Source organism: Balaenoptera acutorostrata, chromosome 20, assembly GCF_949987535.1.
Source record: "Balaenoptera acutorostrata chromosome 20, mBalAcu1.1, whole genome shotgun sequence".
In the NCBI taxonomy this organism is placed as follows: Eukaryota; Metazoa; Chordata; class Mammalia; order Artiodactyla; family Balaenopteridae; genus Balaenoptera; species Balaenoptera acutorostrata.
In genome coordinates this window covers 11825132-11841542 of record NC_080083.1, presented here as the reverse complement: position 1 = coordinate 11841542, position 16411 = coordinate 11825132, and the positions used below count along the sequence as shown (strand labels likewise).

The window sequence follows — 16411 nt, the reverse complement described above, 5'->3', positions numbered from 1 at the left end:
GGTGGTCAGGGAGGCCTCACGGAGACGGTGATGCTTCAGCAGCAACCTGAAGCAAGTGAGAGAAGGAGCCATGTGGATACAGGGGTGGAGTGGGGGAGAACCCTCCATGCAGAGGGAAGAGCAAGTGCAAAGGTCCTGAGGGGGAAGTCATGCTGGTGTCTTCTAGGAAACGTGGTTGGAATGGGGCGAGCTGGGGTAGAGCAGAGGAGATTAGGTCAGAGGGAATGGCAGGGTGGGGGGCTGAGGGGGTGGGGTGGGTGGGGCACTGATTGTGTGGATCCCTGCACATAGAATGAACTTGGCTTCCAATTTAAGTGAAATGGGAAACCACTAGAGAATTTCTAGCACAGAAAGTGATGCTCTGACTGATGGTTTGTATCAGTCACCTATTGCTGAGTAACAAATCACCCTAAAACGTAGTGACTTAAGACAACGATTTATTATTTCTTATGATTCTGTGAGTTGGCTGGATGGTTTCTTGCCTGATTTCACCTGTGCTCACTCCTGTGGCCGCCTTCACCTGGAAGACTGGGTGGGGTGGGACATCCAAGCTGGCCTCACTCGTGTCTGGCCGTCGGCTGGGGCTCCTCCGTTCTCCTCCATGTGGCCTCTTGTCTTCCACTGGGTGAAACCGGTTACTTACATGGTGGTCTCAGGGCTGCATTCCAAGAAAGCAAAGTGGAAGCTGCAAAGTCTCTTAAGGCCTAGGCCAGGAACAGCACAGCATCACTTCTACCTTATTTTATTGGTTGAAGCAAGGTGGGAAACTGACCTGGTTTCACTGTGGGAAGGGACTGTACAAGGGTGTGAATACCAAGAAGCATGATTAATTGGGGGCTGTTTTGTAACTACCTACCATGTAGTTTACCAAGGTCTCTCTGGCTGCTGTGTTGATAATAGAATGAAAAAGGACAAAGACAAGAGACAGGGAAACCCATTAGGAGGCTTTCCAATATTATAGGCAAGAGATGCCTGTGGCTTGGATTGGGCTACTTATGGAGGAAGTGTGAAGAAGTGGTCAGATTCTGGGTATGTTTTGGAAGTAGAATCAACAGGATTTCCTGACGGGTTGGGTGTGGAGTGTGAGAGAAATGGATGAGTCGAGGGCAACTCCAGGGTTTTGGGCCTGAGCAATTGGAAACACGGAGTTGCCATTTACTGAGACGGAGAAGGCTGGAGGGAAGTACGGAGTTGTTGTTGGGTTTTTTATTTTTGGAAAGGGTGGGATTAGGAGTTCAATTTTAGACATGTTGAATTTGAGATGCCTTTTAGGACATTCAACTGCAGATGTTAAGAGGCAGTTGGAAATATATGAGTCTGGAGTTCAGGAGAGAGGTCTAGGCTGGTTATGTAAAGCCGTGAGACTGAATGAGATCAGCAAAGGCCTGAGCTTGGATAGAAAAGAGAAGAGGACCAAGGATCACACTCTGGGGGACTCGACACATCAAGGATATGGAAGCATCATGCTATCACAGTGAAATCAAGCGATGAGACCAACAATTCAATCCACCACACTCTATCAATGACCTTTCTATTTTTATTTGGGGGTAATTTAAAAAAAAAACAAAAACAAAACCAGAAAAGCACAAAGAAGAAGATAACAATTTTCCATTTTCTCATCCCCTAGTATCAGCTACTCTTAACATCTTGGCCTGTTTGCTTCTACTTTTGTGATGTGACCATCCTTCTATATGTGTCTCTGTATATAAACCCAGATTTATGTTTTTAGGAATACTTTTGTTAAACTGAGGTTATCTGGTAATTTTAAAAACAGATTTATTGAGATGAAATTCAGGTATCATTCAATTTAAAGTACAAAATTTAATGGTTTTTAGTATATTCACAGAGGTTTGCAATCAACACCACATCAATTTTAGAACATTTTCATCACCTCAAGAAGAAACTTTATGAGACAATAGAATAAATGCATTTCTTGGGCTTCCTATAAAAAAAAAGAAACTTCATATTCATTATAAATCATTCACCATTTTCCCCTAACCATCCTCTATTCCAGCTCTAGGTAACTGCTAATCTGCTTTCTGCCTTTATAGATTTGCCTATTCTGGATATTTCATGTAAATAGAATCATATAGTGTTTAATTCATTTATATGAATTTACCTGAAGAAATTGAAGTGAAATCAAAGGACTTGGCTAACTTCAAGTTAATTTTAAAACTTTGGACTTATTGATGAATCCTGATCAGCTTTCTTATACCTCCACCTTCTCTCCCCAGTCTCCTGGTTTTTGTTAGTTATATTATTATTTTTACTTTTTCTAGATTTACAACACTCACAGTCTGTTCTCTCAATCCCAGATTTAAATAGATTCAATACTCATTCTCCATCTATTGCATAGATGCTCCATTCCTGAGTTCTTCATTTTGGTTCAACTCCTAACTGAGTAGATTTTGTGGTTAAATAGTTTTTAATCCATTCTGTCCTCCTTTCCAAACCAAAAAGGGCTAGAGAGGTGGTTTTCCTTTGGTTCATTTATGTTTGAGATTGTCTTCTCCTCTTTCCCTCTTTTCTTGAACAACAGTTCACTGGATATGGTATTCTTGGCTCACATTTTCTTCCTTTCATTACTTTGCAAACATTTGTTCCATTGTCTTTTCGTATCAAATATTGCTGTGAAGAATGAAGTTTAAAAAAATCTTCCATATCGATTCACTTTTTCCTCTGGATACCTGAAGATTACATTATTTATTCTTGAAATTCAGTGGCTTAGGTAGTGTATTAGTTATCTCTTGCTGTGTAACAAATCATCCCCAAATGTAGTCGTTTAAGACAGCACACAGTTATTATCTCACAGTTTCTGTGGGTCAGGAATCCAGGCATAGCTTAGTTGGGTCCTCTGCTTCATGGTCTCTTGTAGGCTTCAATCAAGGCGTTGGCCCAGGGTCTGTGGTCTCATGTGAAGTCTCAACTAGGGAGGGATCTGCTTCCAAGCTCACTCAGTGGTTGTGGGCCGCATTCAGATCCTTCTGCGATGTTGGATTGAGGGCCTCAGCTCCTCACTGGCTATTGGCTGGAGTCTGCTCTCAGTTCCTTTGCTATGTTGGCTTCTTTCTTATGGCAGCTCCCTTCCTGAATATGTGTAGGCTGAGAAGGCAATAGAGGAGTCTATCAAGGGGAGTCATGGTCTTTTGTAACCTAATCACGGAAGTGGTATCCCATGACTTTTGCTGTATTCTGCTCATTAGAAGCACATCCCTAGGTCCAGCCCACACCCAGGGTGAGATACAAGAGGCAGGGGTCTCTGGAGGCATGTTAGAAGCTGCTTGCAACAGCTAGGATATATCTCAATGCTAAATATTCTATATCATATAAAAGTTTGTTCATAACAGTGTTCTTATCTGCTGAATCAGTACTGAGTATCCTCCTTCCCCCTCTCATCTCTTTATTTCTTATGTTTGTTTATTTGTTAGGTTTTTTTTTTTTTACCTGTGTTGGATCATCTTCTGGGCTGGGACTAAGGTGAGGCCAGCAAGGCATAAGGGCACACAATTTAAGGAGGCACTCACTCCCAGGGGCTAACCCTACACTTGTGCAACCCAGAGACTGAGTACATCCTTAAATTTGGTACCCTATATGTCTCACTTGCTGTGCTCTAGTCCCAGCCCTGATCTACTTTACCTGTCTTTCATATCATTTACTTCTCTCTAAATGTTTTCTTCTTTTTCTTTTTTAAAGTTTTTTTTTTAATGTGGACCATTTTTTAAAGTCTTTATTGAACTTATTACAATATTGCTTCTGTTTTATGTTTTTGGTTTTTTTTTTTTTTTTTTTGGCCACGAGGCATGTGGGATCTTAGCTCCTTGACCAGGGATTGAACCCGCACCCCCTGCATTGGAAGGCGAAGTCTTTTTATTTATTTATTTATTTATTTATTTATTTATTTTATTTATTCATTTATGGCTGTGTTGGGTCTTCGTTTCTGTGCGAGGGCTTTCTCTAGTTGCGGCAAGCGGGGGCCACTCTTCATCGTGGTGCGCGGGCCTCTCACTATCGCAGCCTCTCTTGTTGCGGAGCACAGGCTCCAGACGCACAGGCTCAGTAATTGTGGCTCACGGGTCTAGTCGCTTCGCAGCATGTGGGATCTTCCCAGATTAGGGCTCGAACCCATGTCCCCTGCATTAGCAGGCAGACTCTCAACCACTGCACCACCAGGGAAGCCCAGAAAGGCGAAGTCTTAACCACTGGACCACCAGGGAAGTCCATTTTTCTTCTTTGTGTTTTTTAAAAATTAGTCAATCTGTGAGATTATCTCAAGCCTTTCTCTATATTGGTGATTGTACTTTGTTTGATGTCTATTCTGTTTCTGACTGTTTTTAATTTATTAGTTCTGTAATAATGTTGTTTATTGCTTTGCTCCTCCATTTATTCCCTTAAGTCTGCAATATCCTTTTATATCTCATCCTATTGGGGGTTCATTTCATTTTTGAGCTCTTTCTTTATTGAATTACTGTTCAATATAGTTTGAAACAATTATAAGGAATTTCCTTCTGCTCCTTCTCCTATCATCTGTCTTGTAGGTTGGGTTCTTTTTTCTCCTTTCCTCCTTTTCTCTCTTCTTCCTTCTCCACCTTTCCCCCTTTCCATTTCCTCTGTTTCTCCCTCCCTCCCTCCCTCCGTCCCTCCCTCCCTCCTCCCTCCCTCTTCCTCCCTCTCCCTCCCTCTTTCTTTCTTTCTTTCTTTCTTTCTTTCTTTCTTTCTTTCTTTCTTTCTTCTCTCTCTTCCCTCCCTCCCTCTCTTCCTACCTCATTCCCTCTCTCACTCTCTCTCTCTGTTTTTTTCTTTTTTTGTATGTTTGCATAGTTCATGTACTGAGTGCTTTCTCCAGCCTGGGTGTGGGCAGCTCTGCTCTGATACTGAATTTGCTTTGATATAGTGTGGGTGACTCTTTATTTTCTTCTACTCTCTTCCTGCCTTCTCTGTGACTATTCTCTTCCCCAAAGGGGCTGCAGTTTGAGAGTTGAGTGTTAGGTTTTCTGTCGCCTGAGGGAATTGCAGGGCTCAGGTAAGGCAGGAGGGGCTTTGTTAGAACACCTGGGCTCTGCTCTCTCTTCTGGGATTTAGGTAAATGCTCTATCACAGGGTTCATTCTACTTAATTACTGGGCCTTAGGCCCAGTAAAAAACAGTAAAAAATTACTGTTTTTAGGCCTTAGGTGGAGTCAGTAACTGGAGTCATTTATTCACTTTCTCCACTTTTGCCCATTTCTCCCCAGCAGCTTTTCCCACTGGTTCTCAGTTAAGAGTGGAAACAATGGACCCCTGCTCAGTTTATTTCCCTCTAGATGTTGGGGTTTTGGAGGATAGCTCTGGGGAGGGAGGAGCTGAGAAGGGTTATATTCTCTACTTTACTCCAGAATTACCTGTTTTTTTTGCCTTGGCTGCCAATATTTAATACTTAACCTCATTAGGCTTTTTTTTTCCTTTGGTGAAAAACGTTTCCCCCCCACCCCCACCCCGCCGACACTATTTTTTACTTTTGGGGGAAGGGAAGTCTATGGTGCAATTGCAACCCTCCGTTTTTACACAGGAGTTGCCCCAGATGATCTTTAAGGCTCCTTCCAGCCCAAACTAGATCGTAGCTCTGAGTTCCCTACTGGCCCAAGGAGCAATGTGGCCACCATGACACAGAGCAGAGCCAGCTTGGCGGTCACTGAGGCCTTTACATCCGGGAAGGGATGCTGCCCTTCTCAGCCTTGGCGATTCCTGAGCAAGGACCAAAGATGGAGGCCCAGTATTTGCCGAGCCTGGTGCCCACAAGGGAGCCTTGCGTGATGGTTGGCAGGGAGCAGTCAGGATGTGTGTCCATTGTAGCTGTGGTCCGGGTCAGCTAAGGATTCCAGGGTTGGTTGGCTATGGGATCTGCTCTCACCCCTGGGTGGCCCAGACAGCTGGGCCGTGCAGGTGCCCCAGCTTGGGGGAATCTCTCCTACCACTTGGCCCTTGCGGGTTTTTTGGACAAGCCTATTTATTTATTTATTTAGGCTGCGCCAGGTCTTAGTTGCTGCATGCGGGATCTTTAGTTGTGGTACACGAACTCTTATTTGCGGCATGTGGGATCTAGTTCCTTGACCAGGGATCGAACCCAGGCCCCCTGTTTTGGGAGCAAGGAGTCTTAGCCACGGGACCACCAGGGAAGTCCCAGCCCTTTTGCTCTTGTGTCTTGGGCTGGAGTAACTGGGCCTTGCCAGAGGCTGCCTCCAAGGGGCTGAGAGAGGCCCACCTACCCTTCCTCTGAGGACCCCACTTCCCTGCCGGGATCTAGCAGGTGTCTCTTCTTGGATGGGCAGCAGAGCCTGCAGTATCAGCTGGGTTCTCCAGCAGGACTGGGGCTCATTCCCCATCTGCCCGCCTACCAGGCTGCTGGGCCCTTGCTGGCCCATGGGAGCTGGGCGGTACCCTTGTGCCCTAAAGACAGTCCCTGCAATTACAGGTTGGCAGGCCCAGGGGAGAAGCATGCCAGCCGGCCCGGCAGCTTGCTGGTGGCCAGTCTGTGCCAGGCACCTGCATCCTGACTGGCTCAATCACACTGGGTGAAGAGTTGACCTGTGCAAGGGGAGGATCGGCCTTACCTCTGCCTGACCACAAGCCCATGGGAGACATTTGCTTTCTCCCTACCTGGGGGCACCTAGAATCCATTCTTTGCAGTTCAGAGATCAGTTACTGCCCAGTTGGAAGACTGAGATGGACCAAAGTGAAGACACTGTCCCTTCCACTCCACAGGGGCTGAGCCTTCTCTGGGGCAGGTGCTCCAGCTTCCCTCCTGCTCCCTGCCCATGCCCACCTGTGCATGCAGGTGTACGTGAGGAGGGGTGTCTATGTGTGTGAAGCTATGAGTGTGTGCATGTCCGAGTGCAGGTATGCACATGAGTGCAAAGGCAAGAGCATGTTTGCGTACATGTATACGTGTGTGTGTGCCCGTGTGATTGTGCACAACTTGCTGTCCACTTTATAAGACCACAAGCATGCACATATACACGCTAGGCTGTTTTCCAGCAAGTTCTGTACCAGGGTCGTCAGCCGCCATCTGTTTGGTTGGTACTCTCGCCACACATATTTTAATACTTAGAATGTCATCCCTGTTACCTGCTTATGTATGTGTCTTTGTGGTGTGTGAGTTTTCCGTGTGTGTCCCAGGTTATGGGTCTAGGTATGTGTGCATGGGTCTTGGAGCTCTTGTGTGTGTGTGTGAGGTCTTGAGGATGCACGTGTCTGTGTGTGCTTGTGTGGTTGTGTGTTATGTGAGTGCATGTGCATGTGTCAGTGTGTGTGTGTGTGTGTGTGTGTGTGTGTGTACGCCTCTCTGGCCGGGGGTGACTAAAGCCAGAAATATGCATCATCACCGCCCCAACTCGAGGGGGAAATCCTCTTGAGTCTGAAATGGAAAGGCCAGGGGTTGAGGGGCTCCACGCTTCTCAGGCAGCATTCCCAGGCCCTATCACCCAGGGAGACGGAGTCAGGGTGCAGGGAACCATGAACAGGCACTAAGGGGACAAGGGCAGATTTCCCATTTCCCTTTCGGAAGTCCCCTCCGGGGCTGCTGTCAGGAGGGATGGTGGGGCCTGGGAAACTGGTGAGGCGGAGGGATGGGGGAGGCCTGGACCAGGCCAGCAGCAGTGGCCGGGAGGAGGGGGCGGATCTGAGGGACATTTAGGATGCAGATTGGACAGGAATCGGTGTCTGGAGGGGTGTGAAGGCGAGCAAGGCATGTAGGAGCCCCCCGCCTCCCCCTTTCCGTGTCTGGCCGCTTGGGCAGCTTGCTGGCGGCCAGTCTGTGGGTGAGGCCTGTATCCTGGCTACCTCAAGCACCCTGGGCGAGGACAGTAACGTGGGGGGCCAGGAGGAGAGAGCAGGTTTGGGGACCTGGTCAGTGCGAGGGGCCTGTGGCCGTGCAGAAGAGGGCGTCCAGGGGGCTGAGGGGCCTGTGTGGGAGGAACTTTGAACAGTCTGCTGGCTACATTCTTCATGTGACTTAACTTCAGACCAGGGCCCTTCTTGTTTGTTTTGTTTTTTAATTGCGGAACGCAAGTCTGCATTAGTTGTGGAGGCCACGGGCTTCTCAGACCCGATTTGCACGCAGCCTGTGGGACCCACTGAAGTTATCTCGCAGCTTTAAAAGCAAAGGCTGTTGGTGGTGGAGGGGGCTGCCGGGGCGCTGGGCCACCCCATCGTTGTAGCGCTGGGGAAACCAAGGCACAGAGGGTGGTGACCTCCAAGGGTGGCCTCACATGGCCAGGTCACACCTCTTTGATGGAGTGTCCCTCCAGGGGGGGTCACACCTCTTTGATGGGGTGTCCCTCCAGGGGGGTCACACCTCTTTGATGGGGTGTCCCTCCAGGGGGGTCACACCTCTTTGATGGGGTGTCCCTCCTTGAGCCCAGGCAGCCGCCTCAGGAGACTCTGTAATTACGGGATTAGGAGGTGGCCTCTCCCCAGCTGGGCCTTTCGCCCCTCAAAGCCTCCGCGTGGAGGCGGGGATTTGGTGGCTTGGGGTGGGTTTCCAGGTGTGTCTGAGGAAACCTGGCATCCTCAGGCAGCTTGTTCAGCCTGAAAGTCCCCATTGTGGCTGCAGCCTCCCTCCGATCGGCCCTATTTTGGGGTCAGGATCCACCCTGCTCCAGCTGGAGGAAGGAAAAGGTGTATTTCAGCATGTCCCGTGGGTGTGGGGCAGCAGCGGGGAGACCGCAGCACCTGCAGAGAGCAGGCACCGTGTGGCTGGCCCCCCCGGCTATGGAGGGTAGGACGCCTTTGAGCTGGAAGTGGGAGGAGGGCAGTGGCCTGGCAGTCCTGGTGGAGGTGGGAGTCAAGGGAAGGATGGGTGTGAGCTGCCCTCACGTTGGTCCCAGGAGGCCGGGTTGGCAGACCCTGTGGGGCTGGAATGCGGGTCTGCAGCCTGCCTGGGCCCACCTAAGGCTCGCCAGCTGGCCACTTCCTGATTCCCACCCCTGTGGGTGCCCAGCCCCGGGCCCAGAGGGAGGCCCGCCCAGCCCTCAAGCGTTCCCCAGTTTGTGGAGGGCCAAGGGCTGGTGAGACTGGGAGAAGACACCCGCTGCTCCCCCTCCCCAGTGGGTCCTGCCGTCCCTCCCTCCACAGCCCTGGGCCACACTCCTGCCCGCCCAGCCTGGTGGGCGCCTTCCAGCCTCCTCGCCTCTGCTTACTAGGGTTCTCTGCCTGGCATGGCCTTGGGGCTCTTCTAGACCCATGCTGATCCTGCCCATCCTTCGGGACTCTGCTCAATGCCACCTCTACCTGGAAGCCCTCCCCTTCCTGGGCTTCCCTCTGACTTCCCTCGTGCCGGCCTCACCCAGCACTGTGGTCGCTAGGGCCTCTCGGAGTCTCCCCCCGACCTCACCGACAGCTTTCTGTCCCTCACCTTGCCGCAGGGGAGAGGGGCTCACCAGAAGGTGGCTTGATGTGTGACCCTGGGCCTGAGTCTTCTCATTTGTGGAGTGGATGTAATGATACGCGTCTTAGGAGGCGGCTGAGAGTTGGATGGGTGACAGAAGTGGACGTGCCTGGCGCGCAGTGAGTGTGCAGGCAGTGGCCCTTTGGTTCCTCTGTCCTGGGTGCTCGTGGGCCTTTGGGATCCAGAGCCTGGGCTGCCCCAGGCACAGCCCCGTGACTCCAGGAATGACGAATTCCACTCCAGCAATAAGCCCTTAGAAGCTCTGACAAATGAGACTTTTCCCCTCCTTCTTGCTGCTTCATTAAACTCTTCTTGAGAGAGTGGAATGAGGATTGTCCTAATCCTTTGGCACGAGGTAGGGGGTTCAGGGAGCTGGGAGAGACAGGCACACAGTGGCCTCCAGATAGCGAGGCAGAGGGTGGGCACACAAGGGGGGTATCCCAGCCCCACAGGTGCCCGGGGTGGGGGTGGGCTCTGGACGGGGGCCAGAAGCCTCGTGTTTCAGGATGGCTTTGCCCTGGGCCAGCTGGCAACCTCAGACAAGCCCTGGCCCTGACCCGGGCACAGTTCACTGTCTCAGCCTTGCTCACCTCCCTGTGCTGCTCTCGGGGTCTGGGAAGGGGAAGGCCTGGGAGGGGCTGTTGATAGGAGGCCTGGACTGGGCAGTCTGGCTGGCATGCAGTAGGCACCTCCTTAGCGTACACAGGCCTTAGGGGAACAAAGGGGAGGCTGGGCAAGCCCTGGACCTTTCTCCTCTGTTTCCCCACCTTTATTTATTTATTTGAAAAAAAAATTTTATTTATTATTTATTTTATTTTGGATGTGCCGGGTCTTAGTTGCGGCACATGGGATCTTTAGTTGCAGCATGTGGACTTGTTAGTTGCAGCGTGTGGACTCTTCATTGCAGCATGCCTGCAGGATCTAGTTCCCCGACCAGGGATTGAACCCGGGCCCCCTGCATTGGGAGCGCGGAGTCTTACCCACTGGACCACCAGGGAAGTGCCTGTTTCTCCACCTTTAAACGTGGCCTGGGGCTTCCCTGGTGGCGCAGTGGTTGAGAATCTGCCTGCTAATGCAGGGGACACGGGTTCGAGCCCTGGTCTGGGAAGATCCCACATGCCGCGGAGCAGCTGGGCCCGTGAGCCACAATTACTGAGCCTGCGCGTCTGGAGCCTGTGCTCCGCAACAAGAGAGGCCGCGATAGTGAGAGGCCCGCGCACCGCGATGAAGAGTGGTCCCCGCTTGCCACAACTGGAGAAAGCCCTCGCACAGAAACGAAGACCCAACACAGCCAAAAATAAATAAATAAATAAATTTAAAAAAAAAAATTTCTAAATTCTAAAAAAAAAAAACAAAAACGTGGCCTGGGAGTCCTGGCTGCCTCCCTGGGTGACCTCAGTGGCTAGACCCTGGGGGCCGTCCATCAGGGGGAGTGCTCTTCCCAGGCCCGGGCCCTGGCACTCCTCTCTGGGTCACGGCTGCCGGTCTGCCCAGATGGGAATGTCTACCTACTCTGGAGGCTGCCGCAACTGGGAAAACAGTTGCAAACCTCACCCACCCCAGTAAGTCTCGATGGGTCCTTCCTCTGGGCAGCCTCAGTCTCCTTCTCCACAGGTGGGAAGAAACAGCGTGGGGAGGGGCTGGTGACTGAGATCCAGGGGGCCTCATCCCGGCCACCCTTTGTTCACAGGTGTTCCTGGCCCTCGGGGAGCTGCTCCTGTCCTGCAACTGGGCCGTGGTTGCTGACATCCTGCTGGTAGGTGTGGGAGTCGGAACGGAGGGCTGGTCCTGGGGCCTCTTGAGCAGGGGCAGCTGGAGTCTGTCCTGCTCAGGGCTGGACTTCTGCTGTGGAGTGGCCTAGAGGTCAGGAGGGGCTTCAGAGACCATGGGGTAGGGGACCAAGGTCAATGAACAGTCACCTTGGACCAGGGGCCTCCCTGACAGTCTCAGACATATCCTTTGACCATCACTCCCATTTTGTAGATGAGCAAATGGAGGCTCAGAGAGGGCAGGTGCCTGAACCAAGGTCACACAGCCTGCAGAGGCACTGAGCCAAGACTGGAGCCCGGGCTTTTTGACTCCAGGCCTCCCTCCGTCTTTCTTGACTGCACTTCTCAGCAAGCAGGCTCCTTGGCCTCCACTCTGGGTGTGCAGACAGGGATGCCGGACTTCAGGGCCACTGAGCCCAGGTGGGTCCAGGCCTCCCCAGCTCCCATATCATGGGCTGCAAGGCAAGGGGCTGGCTCAGGCTATAATGAGGGCTGATGCTATCCTGACCCCATGACTGCTAGGTCCAGAGTCTAGCAGGACCCTCCCTGAGCCTCACACTCTCCGTCCAGCCTCCCTGCCTCCTTCTAGGAGATGTGCAGGGAAATTTTTTGAACACTGAAGGGCTGTGCCCTTGTGGATTACACAGGGTTCCAGACCTGGGGACACCCCAAGAGCCCTCCTCCTGCCTCCTGGCAGTCCAGGGCTGGGTGGGCATGAGGGAAGCAGAGCAGCTTGCAGTCGGCTGAGAACTGTCCTGAAGGGGGGTCTAGTGCAGGGGCACGAACCTGGATTCAGGAAACAGACCTGGGTTTCAGCCCTGCTTCTGCCACCTACTAGCTGTGTGTGACCTAGGCAAGTCACTTTGTGTCGCCGAACCTCAGATTTCCTGTGTGGAAAATGGGGATGAAAATACCTCCTGGATTATTGTGAGGGTGAAATGAGATTATCCATGTAAAGCTTTTGCCCTGTGCCTGGCACAGAGAATGCTGGCTGGGATTCTGATAGCAAGTCAGCGGTTCCTACTTTCTCATCTTCCATCTCCCAGAGAAATCCTGGCGTCCTGGAATCTGAGTTTGAAAGGGCTGTGGGGAAGTGTAGTCATTTAATTAGCCAACAAAACCTGCTTGAATACCGCTGTGGACGGGAGGCTCACTGTCTGTCTAGATGCTCTGGCCCTCTTCTTGGCACAGGCTCAGCGGATGTAGATAGGGCTGTCCTGTCTTTGACTCCTGGGTGGGTGTATCAGCTGCAGGGCTGGCGGGTCTTATCTTTTCCTCCCTCCAGGCAGGAGACTTGGGCTCCATCCCAGACTCAGCCATAGACCTGCTGAACAGCCTTGGGCCTCAGTTTCCTTGTCTATAAAAAGGGGTAATCATAACTAGCCTGGCGGGGTAAGCAAGACAGCCTGAAGGAAAGCCCTCGGTATATGGAATCGTGCTGGCAAATGTCCTTTATTTTTTTGTTTTGGCCGAGCTGCGCAGTACGTGGCACCTTACTTCCCCGATCAGGGATTGAACCCCGTGTCCCCTGCATTGGAAGTGTGGAACCGCTAGGGAAGTCCCAGGCGAACGTTGGGGCTGCCCACTTGTCCTCTGAATCCTGCCCCCTGCAGCTTCCTCCACGTCCCCACCCCCAGCCTGCTCCCTGCTCCACATGGCAGCGCTGCAGATATGTGAAGACTGCGCCTGTGTGTCCCCCACCCCCCGCCCACCGTGTCTGTGTTTGCAGATGATTAACCTGGCAGAGCCAGGCTCTTTGTAGAGCTCTGTGTGGGCTGGGGGCAGGAGAGGAGGGGTGAGGGGGCCAGTCAGCCATAGTCTGAGCCATCTGGGTCTGCTGGGGAGCTGGCTGGCACTGCCCAGGGGGCCGGGCTGGACATGATCCAGCCTACTTAGTGCTCCCCCATGGTCCTCCCCTGGCTTGGAGGCCTCCAGCCCCTAAAGCTTAGTGGGGCCTGTCATCCCAGGAGGGCTTCTAGCCCCCCTTCCCCTGCCTCCCCACCTTCCCAAAGGCCCTCAGTGGAGGACAGCCTTGTGACACTTCGGTGGCCGGAGCTGGACCAGTCCCTGCGGTTCTTGGAGCTCAGTCCCCTGACAGAGAGAGGGGGAAGGCTCCAGGGGGGAGTGGTCTCCGGCAGTGGGGGGCTCCCAGCTGTGGGGTGGAGGGCAGACAGACGGCAGCGGGGGGGCAGGGTGCGGAAGGGTGGGAGGTGACGTGACCTGGAGCGTAAGAAGCTGCGCAGGGGAGAGAGGAGAGAGAGGGTGGTAGCTGGAGTTGGAAGGTCACAGGCAGCTGGGGTTGCTTTTCTAGAGGTGAGGCAGGAGCAGGCTCCAGGGGGCGGGAGGGGAGATGGGTGGAGAGAGGCCAGCAGGGGGTGGGATGGGGCTGGGGAGGAAGCAGCCTGGAGCAAGGCAGGGGCAGGAAGTGTGGCGACACTGGTGTGGCAGGAAGTGCAGGGAGGTCCCTGCTGGCTGCCCTTGCTCCTGAAGCACAGAAGGTGAGAGGGCAGCAGAGCCCAGGAGCCAGGGTTCTGGAACCGTCCCCCTGCTTCCACTCCCAGCCATGCGCCTCTCTGGCTGGCCTTGGTTTGCTCAAGTGTGCAGTAGGTAGAAAGGTGGTACCTACCTACCAGTTAACGCCCAGGCTACGCGGGCAGAGTGAGCTGAGCCCGTATCACGCACGTTCCTGAGGGGTTACTGTGGGCTCCGTGGCCCCATGTCAGTCCTGCCTCAGGGACACGGCTCTCTTCGATCTGCTTATCCACAAGGAGGAGAATCCAGATTCTCTCTGGGGAAGAGATCTCAGGGGCTCTTGAGTGGTTCTCAAACTTCACTGAGCATAAGAATCAGGTTTGGGGGAGCTTGTTACGAATTCAGCTTCCAGGCCCTCTGTCTTCAGAGTCTGATTCAGTTGGGTCTATGTTGGGTGGAGGGATCTACATTGCTCTCGAATGTCCTGCGTGATCCCGGTAGAGCTGTCCTCAGAGCGCACTGGAGAACACTGGTCTAGTGGAGCCAGCTCCCCAGCTCGTGAAGCCTCTGCGAAATTCTGACCAGTGCAGTCCCTCCCCTTGTTCACCTACTCTCTGACGGGGAGCTCACTCTCTGCACGCTGGGAAGCCCTTACCTCCTGGTGGGTCAGTTAATAAAAAGGACCTTGGCTCATCACAGCCAAGACCCACCTCCGGCAACCTCCCCCTGCCCGGCGGGGCCTCGGAGCGCCTTGCTTCCTGGAAGGCTGGAGAGTATGTCTCCCCAGATGAGCTCCCTGCTTCCCCAGACCTGCTGATGGGGTCTCTGGCTCCCTCCCCACCCTGCTGTCTGTCTGGGCCCCGCTCCAGCTTACCCACCGCCAGCCGGGGGTAGTAGGGTAGAAGGGGGACTCGCTCCAGGTCTGTCCTCCAGGGTGCTGGAAATCCGCCACCAGGCTCACCTCCCGCCTCCTCAGCACGTCGCCACGCCCTCCCCCTGCGGGGTCCTCACCCTCCTGTTCTCCCTCTGTCCGGTCTCCGTGCTTCCCTGCCCTGCCTGCTGCCCCTAGGTAGCTGTCTGCTCACTTGTCTGTCTCACCCTCCCAGGGGTGTCTGGGTGGGAGGGCTGAGTGGGGAACGTGAGGCAGGCTGCCAGGGAGTCAGCACCTGGTGACTGGTGCAGGAACCGGTGACCGACTTTCCGCACTCCCTGATGCACGCCCTTGACTGGCGCTGGTTATGCCCCTGGGTATAAAGGCAACAGCTCTTCTAAGAAGGGCGAGTCAAAAACAGAGGGGTTTTTGTCTCGGAATAGAGTGAGCCTGGAGTTTGGGGAACCCAAAAGCCTCTAAACTTCTAAAATTACCTGCTGGGCTCTCCAGCTGCTGGTGGGGCCCAGCCTTGGCCCCTGGCTACATGGAGACCCTGGGGACCCAGAACAGGCAGGGGGAGATCTACCTCTCCCGCCACTGGCATCAGGGGCTGGTCCAGGTCCCGCAGGTTGGAGTTCCTGGGAGGGGAGGAAGGGAGGGTCCAACCAGCCCCTGCATGGACTTTTCTGGACACTCAGAGTCCATCTTCGAGGAGGCCCTGCCCTTCTGCCCAGAACCACCAGTGAGTAATCACATAATTATGGGGTGAGAAGGAAGCACTTGGGGAAGGTGCAAAGCTGTGGTCAGTTGCTTCTCAGGCTTGTTGGCAGGTCCAGGTGATGGGTGGGAGGCCCGGCCTCTCTCACCACCTGTACAGAGTGGCTCAGCGCTGGTGACTCCGGGACCAGCCGGTCACCCTCAAGAGTGACTCTCGCTGCTCTGCCCTGCCCACCCGCAAACCCCTCTCTCCAGTCTCCGGGCTCTGGCCTTCACACCTTGGCTCACACCGTGCCCTGTCTGGAGTTCCCTTCCCTGCTCTCGCTGCCAGTTAGCGGTTTTCGGGGCTAGGGGTGAGCTTGTCCTCTTGGTTCTTCTCACTGTTTTCCAAATGTTCTATAAAAAATGCGTAAATATTGCTGGAAAGTTTCCTCCTTGCTTCTAACAGCAGAATGGTCAAAGGTCAGACCCTGGAGAAGAAGGCCTGGCATCAAATCTCAGCCCTGCTATTTCCTGGCTGGGTGACCCTGGGCAAGTTACTCACCCTCTCTGTGGAGGGTTTCCTCATCTGTAACATGTAGATAGTAATCGTATCTCCCTCATGGGTTGGTTGAGTGGATATATAAAATATATATATGTATATGAGATATAGAAAATGCATACAAGAAGCATTTAATAAATGTTAATAATTATTATAATAATAATTATTATCATTGTTATTATTCTCTGATGGGCCCAGATTATGGACAACTAGGCCTTGGGGCTAAGGCTCTGGGGTGGGAAGTTTCCCTGTGGCTGCTCTGTTGGGACTGTGGGACCGTGTGGCTTCTGCTTGAGCCTCCTGCCTCCCTCCCCTCCCCTGCTGCAGCCCTGGGTTCTGGCAGGGCCTCTCCTGAGACCAGTCTCCAAGATGGTTCTACTTGACTTATTTAGTTGGCAAACTTTGAGCTAGTCCCCTCTGTGCCTGGTGCCTTGCTGAACCCCAGGGACCCCAAGAGAACTTAGGCAGGAGCTTAGCTGCTGGACAGTGTAGGGTAAGGGGAGGAGGACCAGGAACCCTTCCAGCTGAGGGGGATGTGCCTTCAGTTAGGGGTGCACACGAGCTGGGGGAGCTCAGGGCAGGCACCTGAACTCTGGGAAGGCTTCACAGAGGAGGTGACCC

The 16411-nt window shown here is 53.0% G+C and overlaps 1 protein-coding gene across 1 annotated transcript in view; it reads left to right on the top strand.

Annotated features, from left to right (window-relative positions):
- The window catches only part of SPNS3 (SPNS lysolipid transporter 3, sphingosine-1-phosphate (putative)), a 70436-nt gene that overhangs the window by 51548 nt on the left and 2477 nt on the right, over nt 1–16411 (top strand). Inside the window, exon 10 of the mRNA XM_057536204.1 lies at nt 11111–11176. Coding sequence (XP_057392187.1) covers nt 11111–11176 — 66 coding nt within the window. The remainder of the gene's footprint in view (nt 1–11110; nt 11177–16411) is intronic.